The sequence below is a fragment of the Chiloscyllium plagiosum genome, unplaced genomic scaffold (assembly GCF_037043375.1).
Source record: "Chiloscyllium plagiosum isolate Xiang-an unplaced genomic scaffold, Cpla_swu_hap1 HiC_scaffold_7, whole genome shotgun sequence".
Taxonomy (NCBI): Eukaryota; Metazoa; Chordata; class Chondrichthyes; order Orectolobiformes; family Hemiscylliidae; genus Chiloscyllium; species Chiloscyllium plagiosum.
Genome location: NW_028270145.1, coordinates 25,054,975 through 25,071,762, shown reverse-complemented (window position 1 = coordinate 25,071,762; position 16,788 = coordinate 25,054,975). Strand labels below are relative to the sequence as shown.

The following is a 16,788-nucleotide window of genomic DNA, read 5'->3' as shown; positions in this document are numbered from 1 at the left end:
TGAGGCTCCATTGACAGCAACAGCTCTGGAAATGTCTAGAATCAGCAACTGAACTACAATGTTTGCAAAGCAAGGACAAGAAAACAGCATCAGGCCTAATCATTACCTGGATGCTACAAATAAATCTGCTCAACTCCTTTCCAAAATCTAAATTGGTTATCAGAGCTAAAGGATCGTGATACAGATACAAAAATCACTGAAAGTGTAGGTTAATAAAGTCACAAAAAACAAGCACTGGAATTTATTTCTATGCACATAAAATTGAAAAGTGGCCAAGTTACATTCAGCTTCTGTAGGATATTAGTCAAATCATACTGGGAGGATGTGTAAGCAGGTTTGGTTGGATTATTACAGAAAGCAAACTGCAAACAGTGCAAAATAATTATAAGATGATAAAATCAAAAGATTACACTCATGAGGAAAGTCTGATCAAATTGGAGTTTTTTTCTTGCATAAAAAGAATGCTGGCGATTCATTTGACAGAGATCTTTGATACTACCTAAAGGTTTAGTGAAGTGAAAATATTTCCACATGGAAAATCCAAACTAGAGGCAACAAATACTTTAAAACCTGATAAATCCAATAAGGAATTCAGAGAGGAGCTTTTCTATCCAGAAGGTGGCTACAATGGAAAACTTGTTACCAATAACGTGACAAAGGCAGGTGGCATAGATGCAGTTAATAAGTTGGAAAAACATAAAAGGGGGAAAAGCAGATTATTCAGATAAGGTTAGAGAAAGAATAGTGTGAGGATGCTTGTGAGGAGCAGAACAATGGCATGGAGTAATTGAGCCACATAGATTGTTTTGTGCTGCTATATTCATTATGCAAAATATCTTCTATCAGAAGCTAAATAATGGAGCAAGTTTATGATATCAACAGGTTTGGCTTCAGCTGAAACAGTATGAACAAATCTGGGCATCACAATTCCCAACAAGCCCTTATTTAACTATAAATAGGGCAACTTTACTCTCATAGAGTCATTGTCATAGGGATGTACAGCATGGAAACAGACCCTTCAGTCCAACCCGTCCATGCTGACCAGATATCCCAACCCAAACTAGTCCCACCTGCCAGCACCCAGCCTATATCCCTCCAAACCTTTCCTATTCATATAACCATCCAAATGCCTTTTAAATGTTGCAATTGTACCAGCTTTCACCACTTCCTCTGGCAGCTCATTCCATACACGTACTACCCTCTGCGTGAAAACATTGCCCCTTAGGTCTCTTTTTATATCTTTCCCCTCTCACCTTAAACCTATGCCCTCTAGTTCTGGACTCCCTGACCCCAGGGAAAACACTTTGTCTATTTATCCTATCCATGTCAGTCATAATTTTGTAAACCTCTATAAGGTGACCCCTCAACCTCCGATGCTCCAGGGAAAATAACCCCAGCCTGTTCAGCCACTCCCCATAGCTCAAATTCTCCAACCCTGGCAACATCCTTGTAAATCTTTTGTAATAAAGACTAACAGATTATTTGCCATCTTAAATGTTTGCTGAAACTGCATAGTGACTTTTTCTGCTTCAGACACAAGGACATCAGATCCTTATAGATATCAACATTTCTCATCACCAGTTAAAAAAATATTCATCTTTTTATTCATACCAAACAGATACCTCCACAATTAAGTATTACTTTCCATCTTGCCCTCTTACTTGGTCCAAAGGTGGCTATCAAGAATTAAAAGTGATTATTAGAGTAGGAGGGTTATAATATTGCCAAAACATGTAGAGAATCTGAGGATTGGGAAGTAGAAGTCATTGGGATGGCAGCCAAGATGGTTCTGAAAACCATGATATGGATTATTTCCAAAGAGTGCAGACACTGTCCCAATTGAAACAATGTTAGCTAAAGTCATGGAATGAAGAAACAGCCCTTGTTGAGGTTATAGAACAGATAATTATGCTTCAAATCCATCTTAGTCCTTTTCTTTTATGTTTATATAAACACAGTTGGGAGAGATCAGCAAACCATAAGCTCAGCCAAATACATGGGGATTTCCAAACGTTTAATTCATCTTGATCACACTACTCCAGAGCAACAAATGGAAATATTCCCCTCCCTTTCCCACAAGAAAGGGATGAGAAGCTCATGAAAATTGTTTTAAATGCAGCTGAAATAAAATAAGCAGACATGCAGATGTTATTATAACTCAGCCATGAAGGGCCAGTCTTGGGATTCACTGGGGAAGAGGTCGAGAGATGCGTAATAAGAAAAAAAAAATCAAGATTTCTGGCCTACTTAGACACTGTTAGTAGATAACTATGCTTCCCAATTGCCCATTCCACCTGCAATAAAACTGCCATACCTTTCTGAAGGGACACATGTCAATCAATAGCATTTTATGGTGAAAGGCCATCAACATTTTTTCTTCATTTTTTCATGGGATGTAGAAGCCAGTATTTATTGCCCATCCATAATACCCCTTTATCTAAGTGGCTTGTCACACAGTTAAGATTCAGCCACATTGCTGTGCGTCAGAACTCACACGTAGGGCAGGCAAGGATGGAAGAGTCCCTTCCCTAACAGGACATTAATGAAGCATTGTTTTAAAATAAAAAGACACTCAAGAATGATTTCATGGGTCACCATTAGTCTCGCATTTGTGAATTTGCACCCTGCACCAAAAACATTAGCTCTGGCCTATGAGTTACTACTTCAATGATAAGATGACTATACCATACTCTCTCCTGAAAGGTGTCAATTTTTAAAATATTCGTTCGTGAGATGCTGATTCATACTGTTCACTGGAGCAGCACTGATTACTCATCTCCAACTGCCCAGAGGGCAGGTGGAAGTCAACCCACAGATTGCAGTGGGTCTTGAATAAAACATAGGCCAGACTGGATGAGGATGGCAGATTCCCTGCCCTAAAGAACATCAGTGAACCAGATAGGTTGTTTACAACAACTGACAATGGTTACACAGACACAATTAGGCTAGCCACATTAGGAGACTATGGGATGTGACCAAAGGCTGCACTACAGCAAACTTTTAAAGACCACCTTAAAAGAAGGAAAAGGAGACAGGAAGGGTTAAAGAAAGAATTTCAGAGCTTAGGGCCAAGGCAAGTGAAGATGGTATCTATTAAAATTCAGGATGTCAGAGGCTAGTTTTTGAGGAGCACAGACACTGACTGTTTTGTGGCTGGAGGAGAATACAGGAACAAGAGAGTTGGTGGGACTTTAAAACAAGGTTGTGAATTATAAAAGTCAGGATGTTGCTCAACTGGAATCAGCACAGCTCACAAGCAAAAGAGTGAACAGGACTCGGTATGAGTAAAGACATTAGGAACAAAATTTTGGATGACCTCAAATTTAGGGCAGGAAGCAAGAGGCTGGCCAAACATGTGACAGTATAGGCCATGTCTAGTGGTAACAAAGACATGATTGAGGGCTTCAGGAGCAGAAAAGCTGACACTGCAGAGGAGAGAGATATTATGTAATATGAAGCAGCCTCACAACGTATCTCATTTTCTGAAAGATTCCTCCTTTGAATTAAGGATAATTAATCACCACTAGAACATTAGAGGCAAGTATTCTGGGGTGCTGGGTATCAAGCATGCTGAGCACCACCCAGGTGCATTAAGAGAGTTTGTTCTACCAACACTGCACTGGGAATTGGCAGCACAGATTCCATGTTCAGTTCTCTGGAGTGGTATTAGAACCAACAACTTTCTCATTGACAACAGTGCTACCCACTAAGCCATAACTGTGTCCTCTAGCTGTTTTGTTCTGACCCTGTAAAAATCACCAATAGCAAAACACTGACTAGAAAAGTTACTTGGAACAAAGGAACGATATGAAAAACACATTCCATCTTACATGATCAAAGCCTCCCATTCGAAGAAGTTTTCCTCATTGATGGGACCTGCGAATGGCAGAAACAGAATCACTTGGTTATAAACCCAAAATCCAGTGAAAGACAGTTACCACCTAGCTGCAACAAGATTGGTAAATTAATTTGAAACCTCATTGGGAAACAAATGGATCTCTTGTACGGTGATTGGAAGATATGTTATGAGAGGGGAATTTGCCAATAAACATAAAATACATCAGCACATCCACCAATGCTTTTATTCCGTGGCATTTCTACGTTTAATTGAAATTGATTGCATAACTTTGTTACTTTGCAAAAACTATAACCTCTATTCATAAATTGTAAGTATCTTCCTATCAACTTTTCCAAATACTCTCAACCAATTGTCCTGAGCATTCCTTGAATTCAGGTGTTTGAGATGATTAAAAGATTTGACAAGTTTTAAGAGGGAAACTATTTTCCCTGCTAGGGGAGTCCAGAACAAGGAAGAATAACTTTAAAACTAGAGCTGAGGAGTTCAGGTATGATGTAAAGAAGTACTTGGTCATATAAAAGATAATGGAAACCTAGAACTTCTCTAAAAACTATCCAGACTGAGGATCAATTCAACATTTTAAACAGACTGAGATAATACCCTTGCAGAACAAAAGTTAAGGGTCACAGAACCCAAGATAGCTTAATGAAGTTAAGATGCAGATCAGTCATGAGTTAACTGGAGGAGCTATGTCTCAATGGCACCAAAGGAAAACATAGTTAGTGTATAACAGGCTTAATGAGGCAATTCCTATCATAGATGAGGACATTGGAATTTACAATGAAAACGTAAAACTGAGAACAGAATGTGTGCCTTTGCACTATGATCTGATTACCCTCTGCCTTCTCATCCGCTTTAACTGGAAGATTCCACTTGTCTTTGACATGTTGTCCAGGCATACGACAGGAAAATACAAGTTACCACATGGCAATCAGCAGCATGTAAATAATATTTACAGATTATTCACAGATGGAGTCTCTTTCAACTCTGTACAAGATAACTTTCCTGTCCTGAAGAGAAAATGGCTCAATCTATCAAAATGTTTCGTTAAAAGATATCTATGCTTTCTATTCATAACAAGAACATATTCCACATTCTCCTGAATTACACATTGGATTTAATAGTAAAAGACCTGTGGATGCTGGAAGCCTGAAACAAAAATAGAAATTGTTTGAGAAATTCAGCAGGTCTAGCAGCAGCATCAGCGATGATGGCTCACTGGAGTTGAAACATTAATTGTGTTTTTGTCTCCACAGATACTGCCAGACCTGCTGAGTTTCTCCAGCACTTTCTATTTTTAGGTTAGATTTAATAGTGACCATTTTACATTCATGACATAGATTTGGACTACCTAATAAGTGAAAACATTTCTTCAACATCTATACTTATTAGGAACATGGAACTGGGATATCATGGCAATTACAGAGACGTGGCCCATGGATTGACAGGACTGACAGCTTAATGTTCCAGCCTATAGAAGCTACAGGAAGGATTGAAAAGGGGGGCAAGAGAGTAGAGGGAGTGGTGTTTTTGACAAGGATAACATTACTGCTGTATTTAGGGAGGATACTCCTGGGAATACATCCAGGGAAATTATTTAGGTGGAACTGAGAAATATGAAAGCGAAGACCACTTTTTTGGGATTGTACTATAGACCTCCGAAAGTGGAGTCGCAGATAGGTAGGATAGTGAAGAAGGTGTTTGGTATGCTTTCCTTTATTGGTCACTGCATTGAACAGAGGAGTTGAGGTCATGTTGCGGCTGTACAGGACATTGGTGAGGCCACTATTGGAATACTGCATGCAATTTTGGTCTCCCTGCTATAGAAAGGATGTTGTGAAACTTGAAAGGGTTCAGAAAAGAGTTACAAGGATATTGCCAGGGTTGGAAGGTTTGAGTTATAGGGAGAGGCTTAAATAGACTGGGGCTATTTTCCCTGGAGTGTCAGAGGCTGAAGAGTGAGCTTTAAAAAGTTTATAAACTCATGACGGGCATGGATAGGGTAAACAGACAAGGTCTTTTCCCTGGGATGGGAGAGTCCAAAACCAGAGGGCATCAGTTTAATTTGAGAGGGGCAAGATTTAAAAGGGACCTAAAGGACAACATTTTCATGCAGATGGTGATGCGTGTATGGAATGAGCTGCCAGAGGAAGTAGTGGAGGCTGGTACAATGCAGCATTTAAAAGGCATCTGGATGGGTATATGAATAGGAAGGATTTAGGGTGATAGGGTCCAAATGCTGGCAAATGGGACTAGACTTATTTAAGATATATGATTGGCATGGATGAATTGGACTGAAGGGTCTGTTCCGTGCTGTATATACCTATGACTCTATGCTTTTGTAGTTTTAAAATTTTAAAAACTTTTTATTAAGTCACCTCAGCTTCTCTTTCCTAGAGAAAAGAACCCAACCTGTTAAGTTTTTCCCAGTACTTATAATGGACAGACAGAAGAGACACAACAAACAGTGAGACAAAGTATCGTACCTCTGATAACAAGGAAAGGACAAACACATAACCTCAACATCAAGGAGAGGGAAGCACTAAAATCACTAAGAAACGATAAGAACATAATCATACTACCAGCAGACAAAGGCAGAATGACGGTCATCCTGGACAAAGCAGAGTACATCCAAAAAGCACAACAACTACTTGCAGATACCAACATCTACCAAAAGAGGGAGTTTGACCCCATCCCACAGCTCACCAATAGGATAAACAACACACTGAGGAACCTACAAAAAAACGGATAGATAACCAGGTTTGACCTACAAAGAATGAAACCTGAAAGCAACAACACCCCCAGATTCTATGGACTATCTAAAGTGCACAAACCAGACATCCCACTCAGACCCATCGTATTGCTACCAGGGACACCATCACACAAACTGGCTAAAGAACTACAGCAGAAACTGAAACACCTGATCAGCGGATCCAGAAACACTATACAGTCAACACAGGAATTCCTGGACATCATCAGAAATATACACATAGACAAGGAAGAAACCATGGTCTCATTCGATGTAACGGCACTGTTCACTTCTATCGACAAAACCCTGGTCAGAGAAACAATAGCCAACCTGCTGGACATACAGAACAGACAACAGGACATTGAACCTATCAACAAAGACTGCATACTCAAACTACTGGACCTGTGCCTCACAACACACATCACATTCAACAACCAAATATATGAACAAATCAATGGCACACCCATGGGCTCACCCATCTCTGGACTCATAGCAGAAGCGGTAATGCAAAGATTAGAACAAACAGTCTTACCGCAAATTCAACCTAAACTCTGGGTCAGATATGTGGATGACACCTTTGTAATCATTAAAATCACAGAAATAGAGAACACACACCAGATCATCATCGCCACGCTCACAGGAATCCGATTCACGAGAGAGGAAGAAAAGGACAACCAACTCCCATTCCTAGACGTGATGGTACAGAGAACACCAAACGGAGAATTCACCACAAAGGTACACAGGAAAGCCACACACACAGACCAAGTCCTAAACTATGAAAGCAACCACCCCAACACACACAAAAGAAGTTGCATCACGACACTATTCAAAAAGGGCCACAACACACTGCAGCACACCAGAACTGCAAAAAGAGGAAGAAGAACACCTATACAATGTACTCGCCAAAAACGGATACCCGCGCAATTTCATCAATAGATGCCTAAGGGAAAGACAACGGAACGAGGACATGCCGCAACCCAAAGGACTAGCCACACTATCATACAACAAAAACATTTCCGAACTGACAGCCAGACTACTGTGACCACTAGGACTCATAACAACACACAAACCAACAGCCACTCTCAGACAACAACTCACCAGAACGAAGGACCTAATACCCAGCATGAGCAAAACCAATGTAGTGTACAAAATCCCAATGCAAGGACTGCACAAAACACTACATAGGACAAACAGGAAGACAGCTAATGATCTGCATCCATGAACACCAACTAGCCACGAAACAACACGACCAGCTATCCTTAGTAGCCACACATGCAGATGACAAGCAACATGAATTCGACTGGGACAACACTACTATTATAGGACAAGCTAAACAGAGAACAGCCAGGGAATTCCTAGAGGCATGGCACTCATCCACAGATTCAATCAAATAAGCACATCGACCTGGACCCAATGTACCGGCCACTGCAGCGGACAGCTGGAACTGACAACCGGACGCGGCAAATTCAAACCACTACAAATGCCGGAGGAAAGATCACAGAAGCGCTTCACAGGAGGCTCCCAAGCACTGAGGATGTCACCTAGACAGGGGACGAAACGTCTGCAACACAAATTCCCAGCTCGGCGAACAGAACCACAACAACGAGCTACAAATTTTCTCACAGACTTTGAACTTATCAGCTCTGTACATTTTTCTCCAGTGCTTTTATATCCTTCTTTGCAATACAGTGACCAAAATGATTCACAGTGTGCTAAATGTGGTCTAAGTTTTCATGACTCCTGGCAAGTACATCAAGTTATAACAGTAGGAGTATGTGACAACAAGTTAAAATAAAACTTAAAGACAAGAAATACTTTTACAATTAAGTTTGAAGAAGTTATTGTGAAATATGCAGTTTTTTATTTAATGAGAAATGCATAACAACCTACCGTGAATTTTGAAGCATCTGGTTCAATATTAAGTGCACAGAGTGGAATATGCACTCAAAGATATGCTTCCTACACATTTTTCTTAATAGTACATTAATGCAATTTACTGTCTTCAGACATATGGAGACAGGGAGTTCATTGGAAATTAAACAATGCAGAATTTCTTACCTGCTACAATTCCTTCTGGAGGATTTAGTGTCAATTCTGCAAAATAACATAACAAAGGCAATTACATTGAGAATTTCTGTGCCCTGCTACCCAGTACTTCTGAACAATATCATTATTCATAGTTTAAACAAAAACTTGTTGAATGAAAAAGAAAAATTAGCATATTGCTTAAAATACAATTAAGACAGCAGGTTTCTATGATATGGTGGTGTTAGCTGCATGTTTAGAATACATCACCTGCTCTTTCCAATGCCCATAAACATCAGCCACACAAACAAGAAAAGAAAAACCAGGTGATCAGGTAGGTAGATAGATGGAAGGGGAAACCTAGATAAAGTACTTGCAAAATATGGAAATACTAGTAAAGCTGTACGAAAAGAGCAGAATTTCATAACCAGGCAATAAAGGCCAGTAATTCTGAGGTTGGAGGGAAATAGTCTAATAGGACATAGGAAAGGAAGTTGAATTCTACATCTGGCCCATGACGTAGCTGAGCAGTCACAAAGCCATAAAACTGAAAAAAACTGGTGCAATCCCAAGTAAGGAAACTTTTGACCTTGCTGTGTATAAACATTTACTCCCTGCCAACACAAATACCTGTTTTCAAAAAGGGCTGTTTATGTGACAAAAGATTAAATAAGCTGTTAAAGTAGGACCCTTTAGGGGAGATGGGAAAATGTTATGACCTGAAATAGGCAGGTATGGTGAATTAATTTTTCAACGCTGTTGTCAAAAACAAAGACTGTGGTCAAATCTAGATCCACCTTTATTGCCTCGGGAATCCACAGTATTGTGAGGTCAGTCGAGCATGTATTGAAGAAAATTCAAGGTATTAAAATGCCTGTGGGGCACTCAGACACACGAGAATGCTTAAGGAAATTGATGATGCCATGAACAGCATCTCCACAAACTCCTTCAGAATTGAAGCTGCTTCTGAGGACCAAAGGAAACATAATATTCTGGTGCCTAATGAGGCATGAACAAATCCAGAGACAGCCAAGAAATGTACATGAGAGTTTTTCCAAGAGATGACAAGATTGTTCACCTCCAGTAAAAAGTGCTAATTCTACATTAAATACATTTCATTGTATGCAGGTGGTGAGTATTAACTAAAGTTCATCTGAGCTTCTATAAAATAGATACAGACTGAAAACTGGTGGGATCGGGTAAGGAGATGTAGGTTTATAATGTGTAACTCTGTAAATACACCAACTGGCTTCCTGGATAAGAATGCAAATAATTTGCTTTTAAAAGCATTATTTATTTAAGGCACTGATATTATGAATAGTCAAAGGCTACATTATGTATCATTAGGATTAATCAGAAGACATCTGACAAAAGGTCAGACTGAAATATTTTTCGTTGATGGAGGCTCCTGGAATTAACAGCATATTAGACAGGTGTCTCAAAACCATCTTTGTAAGAGAAAGTAAGAGAGGTTGAATGGGAATGTCGAGAGGTTTTATCAAGGTCTGTCACAGGTCTCTACAATTCATAAGTTGAATGATCATTCAGGGCTTACTGGTAACACTCAATGTCCAATTCAGAAGGATAATGGTTCAAATCATACTTTTGAGACATGAGCATAAAATCATGCTAAGTATTAAGTTCTGTATTGTCGGAGGTGTTGACATTTGAATGAAGCCTTGACTACTTTTCAAAGGTGACTACAAGGCATTATTTCAAAATAAAACAAGAAAATGCCACAGGTATCTTCAGAAATATTTATCAGCAAAACAGGTTAATTATCCTTTATCTCATTGTTCTGTTGGAGCTTGCTGTTAATGGCATTATCAAGGAAAAGGATACACAGTTGAAGGGATCGATCAATTATGTACTTTGTCTAAGTTTCCAAAGTCAGATTCTACTGCCTAACATTGAACATGGCAATGCCAAGCAAACCAAAAACATATTGCCCTCGGGACTCAAAAAATTCCAAATGTGCAAGTCAAAGAAATAAAAGTCCTAACAATGAACAAGATGACACAGTATATCAGATTCACACACACAGTCTCTTGCAGAAAACAGTAAGGCAATTGCGGAGAAAACATTCCAGCTTTCCATATCATTGCCAGGTTACACAATAAAGAAAGAGAAGTAGATGGGGTTTTTGTGGCAAACAGTGGTTAAATGGCTGCAAATAGTTAATTAGGAAAATGCTTTACTCCAGATTTTTATTTCATTCAAATTTCACCATCTACCATCATGGGATTTAAATTCATGATCCCAGAACATTGGCCTGGGGTTCTGGATTGCTGGCTCTGTGACACTACTATTACGCTGCTGCCTCCCTCTTATATGCTTGAAGTCTTCAGCACCTGGTGGATGAATCATAGGCTAGAATAAATGTCAGCACATTTACATTTTACTTTCATAAATTTCTGATCAAAATGTTGTTTTTAGTATGGTGCCCCTTTAAGCTGAAAAACTATTTTTAACCAATCTATTTCAGACATGTTAGGACACTTCCATGACAGTTGGTACTTTAACCGAGACCTTCTGACTCAGAAGAAGGGACACTACCAATGCACATTTTAAGAAGCTGAATACTCTGTTCAAGATGGTGACAGAGTAGCATGCTCTAGCCGGAACTCCATCTGCTCATCGGTTCCTTTTCCCTTTCTTTTCCCTCCTCTTTGCTGCAGCTTTTCTTGCCCCCGCTCCCACCCCGCCCAACTTTTAACTTCTTAAACTACCCTACCTGCAGGGAATGGAGAACACAGCAGGCCAGCTTGGGAAGCGAGTTGCGGCCGGAGGCCAGAGCAGGAGCAGAGCGAGCGTGGGCCGAGTCCTGGAAGCCAGTCATGGCTGGAGACTGGAGTGGTAGCAGGGCTAGTGCAGCTTGAGCTGGGAGCCAGGTTGCGGGCTGGAGCCTGGAGAGGGTGCAGACCAGGCCCAGGCTGACCAGGCGGAGCGAGTCTGTGGCAGTGGTCAGCACGTGCAGGAAGTGAGGCCTCATGTTCTAAAGTTTAGTGGGCACAGACCCAATGAGAAAGGACAATAACTTGTTTGAAGATACTTTTTAAACTGTATTCCCACACTCGTCTATTTTTTCCTACTATTTCAATTCTGTAACAACACAAAGTATCTGTACCTAGCCCTAAGATGACACCATAAGGCAACATTATAAACTTTTCACTACACTCATTTAAGTGCACGTGACAATAAAGGTTATTCTATTATTGATTTTTGATTATAACCAAATGAACTAATTTAGGTATAAAGAGATACTTGTGTAAGAATACTAAATAGACATGTCTGGGACATTGGGTAATTGGGTCATAGTAAGAGGAAGACATATGCAATGCTGCATTGCACAAATAAACTATAAGGAAAGGATTCACATCTACTTTCATATTATAGTACCTAGTTCCAGCTCGATTTAACATTGCTGTGTGTAAACTAGCTGTTATATTTCTTAAACTGCAACAGTGACTACTATGGTATTGGTTAATTATATATAATTATTTGGAAATTTGGGTTTCAATTGCTTATCAGACATAAACATGTATCGGTTCAAGATTGAATTGTATTTATATACTGCTGATTAGAAGGGTAGACATAGTTTTAATGTAATTTTTGATTTCTGAGAGTGTTCACGGTTATCTATTTAGTTTGGTCAGTTCTTTTACATGTATGTAAAACCCCCCTTTCCCCCCACCGATGTGAATAGTTCTGTGTTTTAGAAACCATGGATAGAAACAAGGAGATATTTTGCCATTGCCTAGCAACAAAGTCTCCTTTGACAGAGGAAGACAGAGATCAAGAAAAGTTCTTTTAGCAAGGCAGAACCATCCAGTAGGTCAGCGTGTGGACAGGATTGTTTCAAAGAGAAACACGTCACAGCTAAAACACCTGAAACATCAGCAGTGCAGTTTAGCAATCTCCAAAACAGTCAGGACAAAGGAAAAGAAGATCCGAGTGCCTTAGAACTTAAAAGAAAAACCACAGAAACAGAATGCATCAAAGTGTCAGATGAGTGGGCATTCTACAAGGCTGTTGAGTTTAAAATATACAGAGGAACCTCAATTATCTGGCATTCGATTACCCAAATTTCGGATTATCCGGCAAGATCGCAAGGTCAAGATGCTTGGCTAAACTATTATCTGGGATTCGATTAACCCAAAGAAAAACTCCCTGCTCATGTCCTTCAGATAATCGAGGTTCCTCTGTACATGTTAAGGTGTTAATGAGCTCTGTCAGCAGTTTAAAGGTATTGTGTAACTGTGGACTCTAATTCCTTTGAGCCGTAAAATCCTCCGAGGATTTTTACATTTTAAATCTTAAAGTTTTTCTTACGTTCCCTTTGTATTTAGGGAGAGAAAAAAAAGAAACAATTCATTCCCCCAACCATCTTTGTTTATCTTTCGACTCTAATTCAACCAATTTCCTTCTCCTCTGATCTCCTGTTTCTCAATCTTTAAATCACAGCGGTTAAAGAGATAAACCACAAGTGCTGTATTAACTAGGGTCCTAACATTATCCATGCTGCATTTTTATGAGCACATATGTCAGCAAGTTACAATGTAAAAAAAATTTCTAGCTGAAGAGCAAGGAAAAGAAAGTCGAACTAAGGGGGCCTATTACAGTATGCCCTACTCTGGCTCATTATGTTATTAAGTTCATGCAGAAGGGGTGGAGAATGATGTGACTGTACATTCCTGTTGTTGGGAGTGTGTACAATGTTCTTGTGAAAACTAAATGAGGAATTTTTCACCTTATATTCTTCAATACATGTTGGAGAAGAGTAGACAGTCACGAAATGCCTGAGTACTTTGTAATGACTGCCAAGGCATATCACTGGGTTTTGCGTGACTCACCTACCCTCGAGTTCCAGTTTACAATAATAGCTTCACTCAAACAGCTGGATTAACAATAAAGCATATTACTGAACCACTCAACCTATTAACCTGACACACAGCAGTCCTTTCAATCAACAGTGCAGAGTTACTCAATGTAACCACATGATCAAAGAAGCCAATTCAAATATGTAAACAGCTCGTGGCCAGCTCCAGAACTTCACTTCTCCAAACAGCTGTCACAATAAGAATTCAAATAAGTCAGATTTGCAGAATTAAAAAAACGTTGGGCTTTGAATGGCATAAACCCACTTTTCAGAGTTTATGTTTGTGCCCTAAGCAGGCCAGAAATAAAGATTATGCTACTTGTGAAATTTTTAATTTGACATTTATTTAAGCATTCTACCAGTTTCATTAATAATTTTCCCAGCAAATACTACAGTTTTCTTAAATTGAAAAAATAGCAAAAACCAGACATAATTGATTCAAAATAATAGTTAAGTCAATCATCCCCCTCACTCACTGTCTGTAATGTCATGGGGATTGACAGAAAAGCACAGAACAGTTGAGTTTATTGCAATGCAAGATTACACACAGACTGAAAATTAATCTACAAGATTTATGTTCTTGTTTGGTGTTGTATGCTTGCATTCCCTGCTTTTATCCCCACAGTTGCATTTTTGTTCCCCAAAATGGCCTCACCCATTGGGAATATAACCAGCATCACAGAGTTGTGTACAACAGGATCCTGAGCTGGACGGAGGCAGGTATCAGGATTTGGCAATCAGAGCCCTTCCAGCTCATAGGAGCTTCAAAACCATGGTCAGCACTCACCATGCACAAGAAATATTAGATGTGCATCCAGTACAATAACTTAGCTAAAAGCGTGGGAGCTGAAATTGAACTCTAATCCACATGTTAAACAATGGGCAGGTCAGATTATCTGCTACTGTGGGGGAAAGTCAGTAGCTCACACAGGGCTAGTTTACTTAGGGTTATCTGTCTTGACAGTGTAGTCATAGAGTATCCTGGCCACAAAAGAACTGGTGAAATGATGAGATATTGAACTGAATTTTCAAGTATGACGTTTGGAACATTTCCATCACTTAGAATGATTCAGATCTAAACTCTGTTGATAGAATTACAGTTCTGTAAATCACCAACTGTGACAAGCTTTTGTTCAGAAGACTACTGTAGTCTCAAAAGGAAACACAGCACCAAAAGAATGACAATCACACCTTTACTTCAAAGCCTAAAGGTGAAATATCAGGTGCATATTCCAAATCCCTAATTAAACATTAAATGACAAAAAAAAAGCACAAGCCCAAACTTGGTAATTTTAGAGAGATGTTAGTTTTAATACTCTATCACTTCACTTTATCACGTAGCTTATCTATTTTCCTGTTTTTTGAGTTAGGTGTTGGGTTTAATCCTGCTCGAGGAACTGGAGCTCATTATCTCGTCCAAAACAGGAATGAAGCAATATTGCAGAAGGACCAATCTGTTGGCTAAGATGTTAAACTAACAGAGTCTGATCTCTCAGGTGGATACAAAAAAAAATCCATGGCACTGTCTCAAAGAGGAGCAAGTAAATTGTCCCTGGTCAACATATATTCCTCAACTAAAACTGAAAAAGTTAATCTTGTTATTATTTTTTGTGGGAGCTTGCTGTGCTTTAATTAGCTGACTGTTCCTTGCAATATTCTGGATTAGTGGTGCTGGAAGAGCACAGCAGTTCAGGCTGCATCCGAGGAACACTAAAATCGATGTTTCGGGCAAAAGCCCTTCATCAGGAATATTCCTGATGAAGGGCTTTTGCCCGAAACGTCGATTTTACTGCTCGTCGGATGTGGCCTGAACTGCTGTGCTCTTCCAGCACCACTAATCCAGAATCTGGTTTCCAGCATCTGCAGTCATTGACATATTGCAAGGAACAGGGTAAAAACAATGATCACACCTCAAAAATACTTTGCTAGCTGTAAAGTGAGTCAAAACATTGTGAAAATTGCTAAATAAATGCAAGCTCTTTTCCTCTTTCCAATTTGCACAGAAATAATTCCAATAAATAAAAATATACAAGTTTGGAACATTTTCCTGTGATGAAGGAGTAAAGGTTGCTGTTGGTTAGCCTGTATTGGATTTCAACTGATTTCTGTTCTTAGTTTATATCCAAATTATTGGTCAGAGTATTGAGTCCAGGAGTTGGGAGGTCATGTTGCGACTGCACAGGACATTAGTTAGGCCACTGTTGGAATATTATGTGCAATTCTGATCTCCTTCCTATTGGAAGGATGTTGTGAAACTTGAAAGAGTTCAGAAAAGATTTACAAGATGTTGCCAGGGTTGGGGGATTTGAGCTATAGGGAGAGGCTGAACAGGCTGGGACTGTTTTCCCTGGAGCGTCGGAGGCTGATGGATGACCTTATAGAGGTTTATAAAATCATAACGGGCATGGTTAGGGTAAATAGACAAGGTCTTTTCCCTGGGGTGGGGAAATCCAGAACCAGAGGGCATAGGTTTAGGATGAGCGGAGAAAGATATAAAAAGAGACCTAAGGGGCAGCTTTTTCCACACGGAAGGTGGTATGTGTATGGAATGCGCTGCCAGAGGAAGTGGTGGAAGCTGGTACAATTGCAACATTTAAGAGGCATTTGGATGGGAATATGAATAGGAAGGGTTTGGAGGGATATGGGCTGGGTGCTGGCAGGTGGGACTAGATTGGGTTGGGATATCTGGTCGGCACGGACGGGTTGGACCGAAGGGTCTGTTTCCGTTTTGTACGTCTCTATGACTCTATGACCTCTACAGAAAGATGTCAGAATGCAGGAGTGTGTGCTTTAGAACAAAAAAAAGGGATATAGTGACAGTTATCATTTATCCCCATTTCAGCCTCAGTGTGACAAAGACAGAGAAAGTGAGGGAGGAAAGGAATGACATTTTATTCTTTTGAGTTCTAGGAGATCACTCTAATCTCTACTGGACAATCAAAGGTTGTTACAGACATTGCTCCACAAAATATATCAGAATCACAATCAGAATAATAGAGTTCAAACACATTTAACAGGAGAAAACAAGATTAGAAAGAAGGAATTTGTCTAAAGTATGATTGAGATATATGAAAGATGTGGCATTGTTCCGTAATCTTCTCAGCCTTTACCACCGAGGAGGACATGGTCAGCAGATACATTGGAACACCACCCCATCTGAAAGATCTTCTCCAAGACATACAGCATCCTGACTTGGAAATATATCACAGTTCCTACACTGTACTTCTCATGTAGGTGACTTCTACTGCCTTCCGAAGATACACAAAGTCAACACAC

At 39.7% G+C, this 16,788-nt stretch overlaps 1 protein-coding gene across 1 annotated transcript in view; it reads right to left on the bottom strand.

Moving 5' to 3' along the window:
* The window catches only part of ube2g2 (ubiquitin-conjugating enzyme E2G 2 (UBC7 homolog, yeast)), a 42,880-nt gene that overhangs the window by 17,141 nt on the left and 8,951 nt on the right, over positions 1–16,788 (bottom strand). Inside the window, exons 2-3 of the mRNA XM_043693233.2 lie at positions 8,667–8,702; positions 3,831–3,876 (exon numbers count right to left, since the gene is read on the bottom strand). Of these exons, the coding sequence (XP_043549168.1) occupies positions 3,831–3,876; positions 8,667–8,702 (82 nt within the window). The remainder of the gene's footprint in view (positions 1–3,830; positions 3,877–8,666; positions 8,703–16,788) is intronic.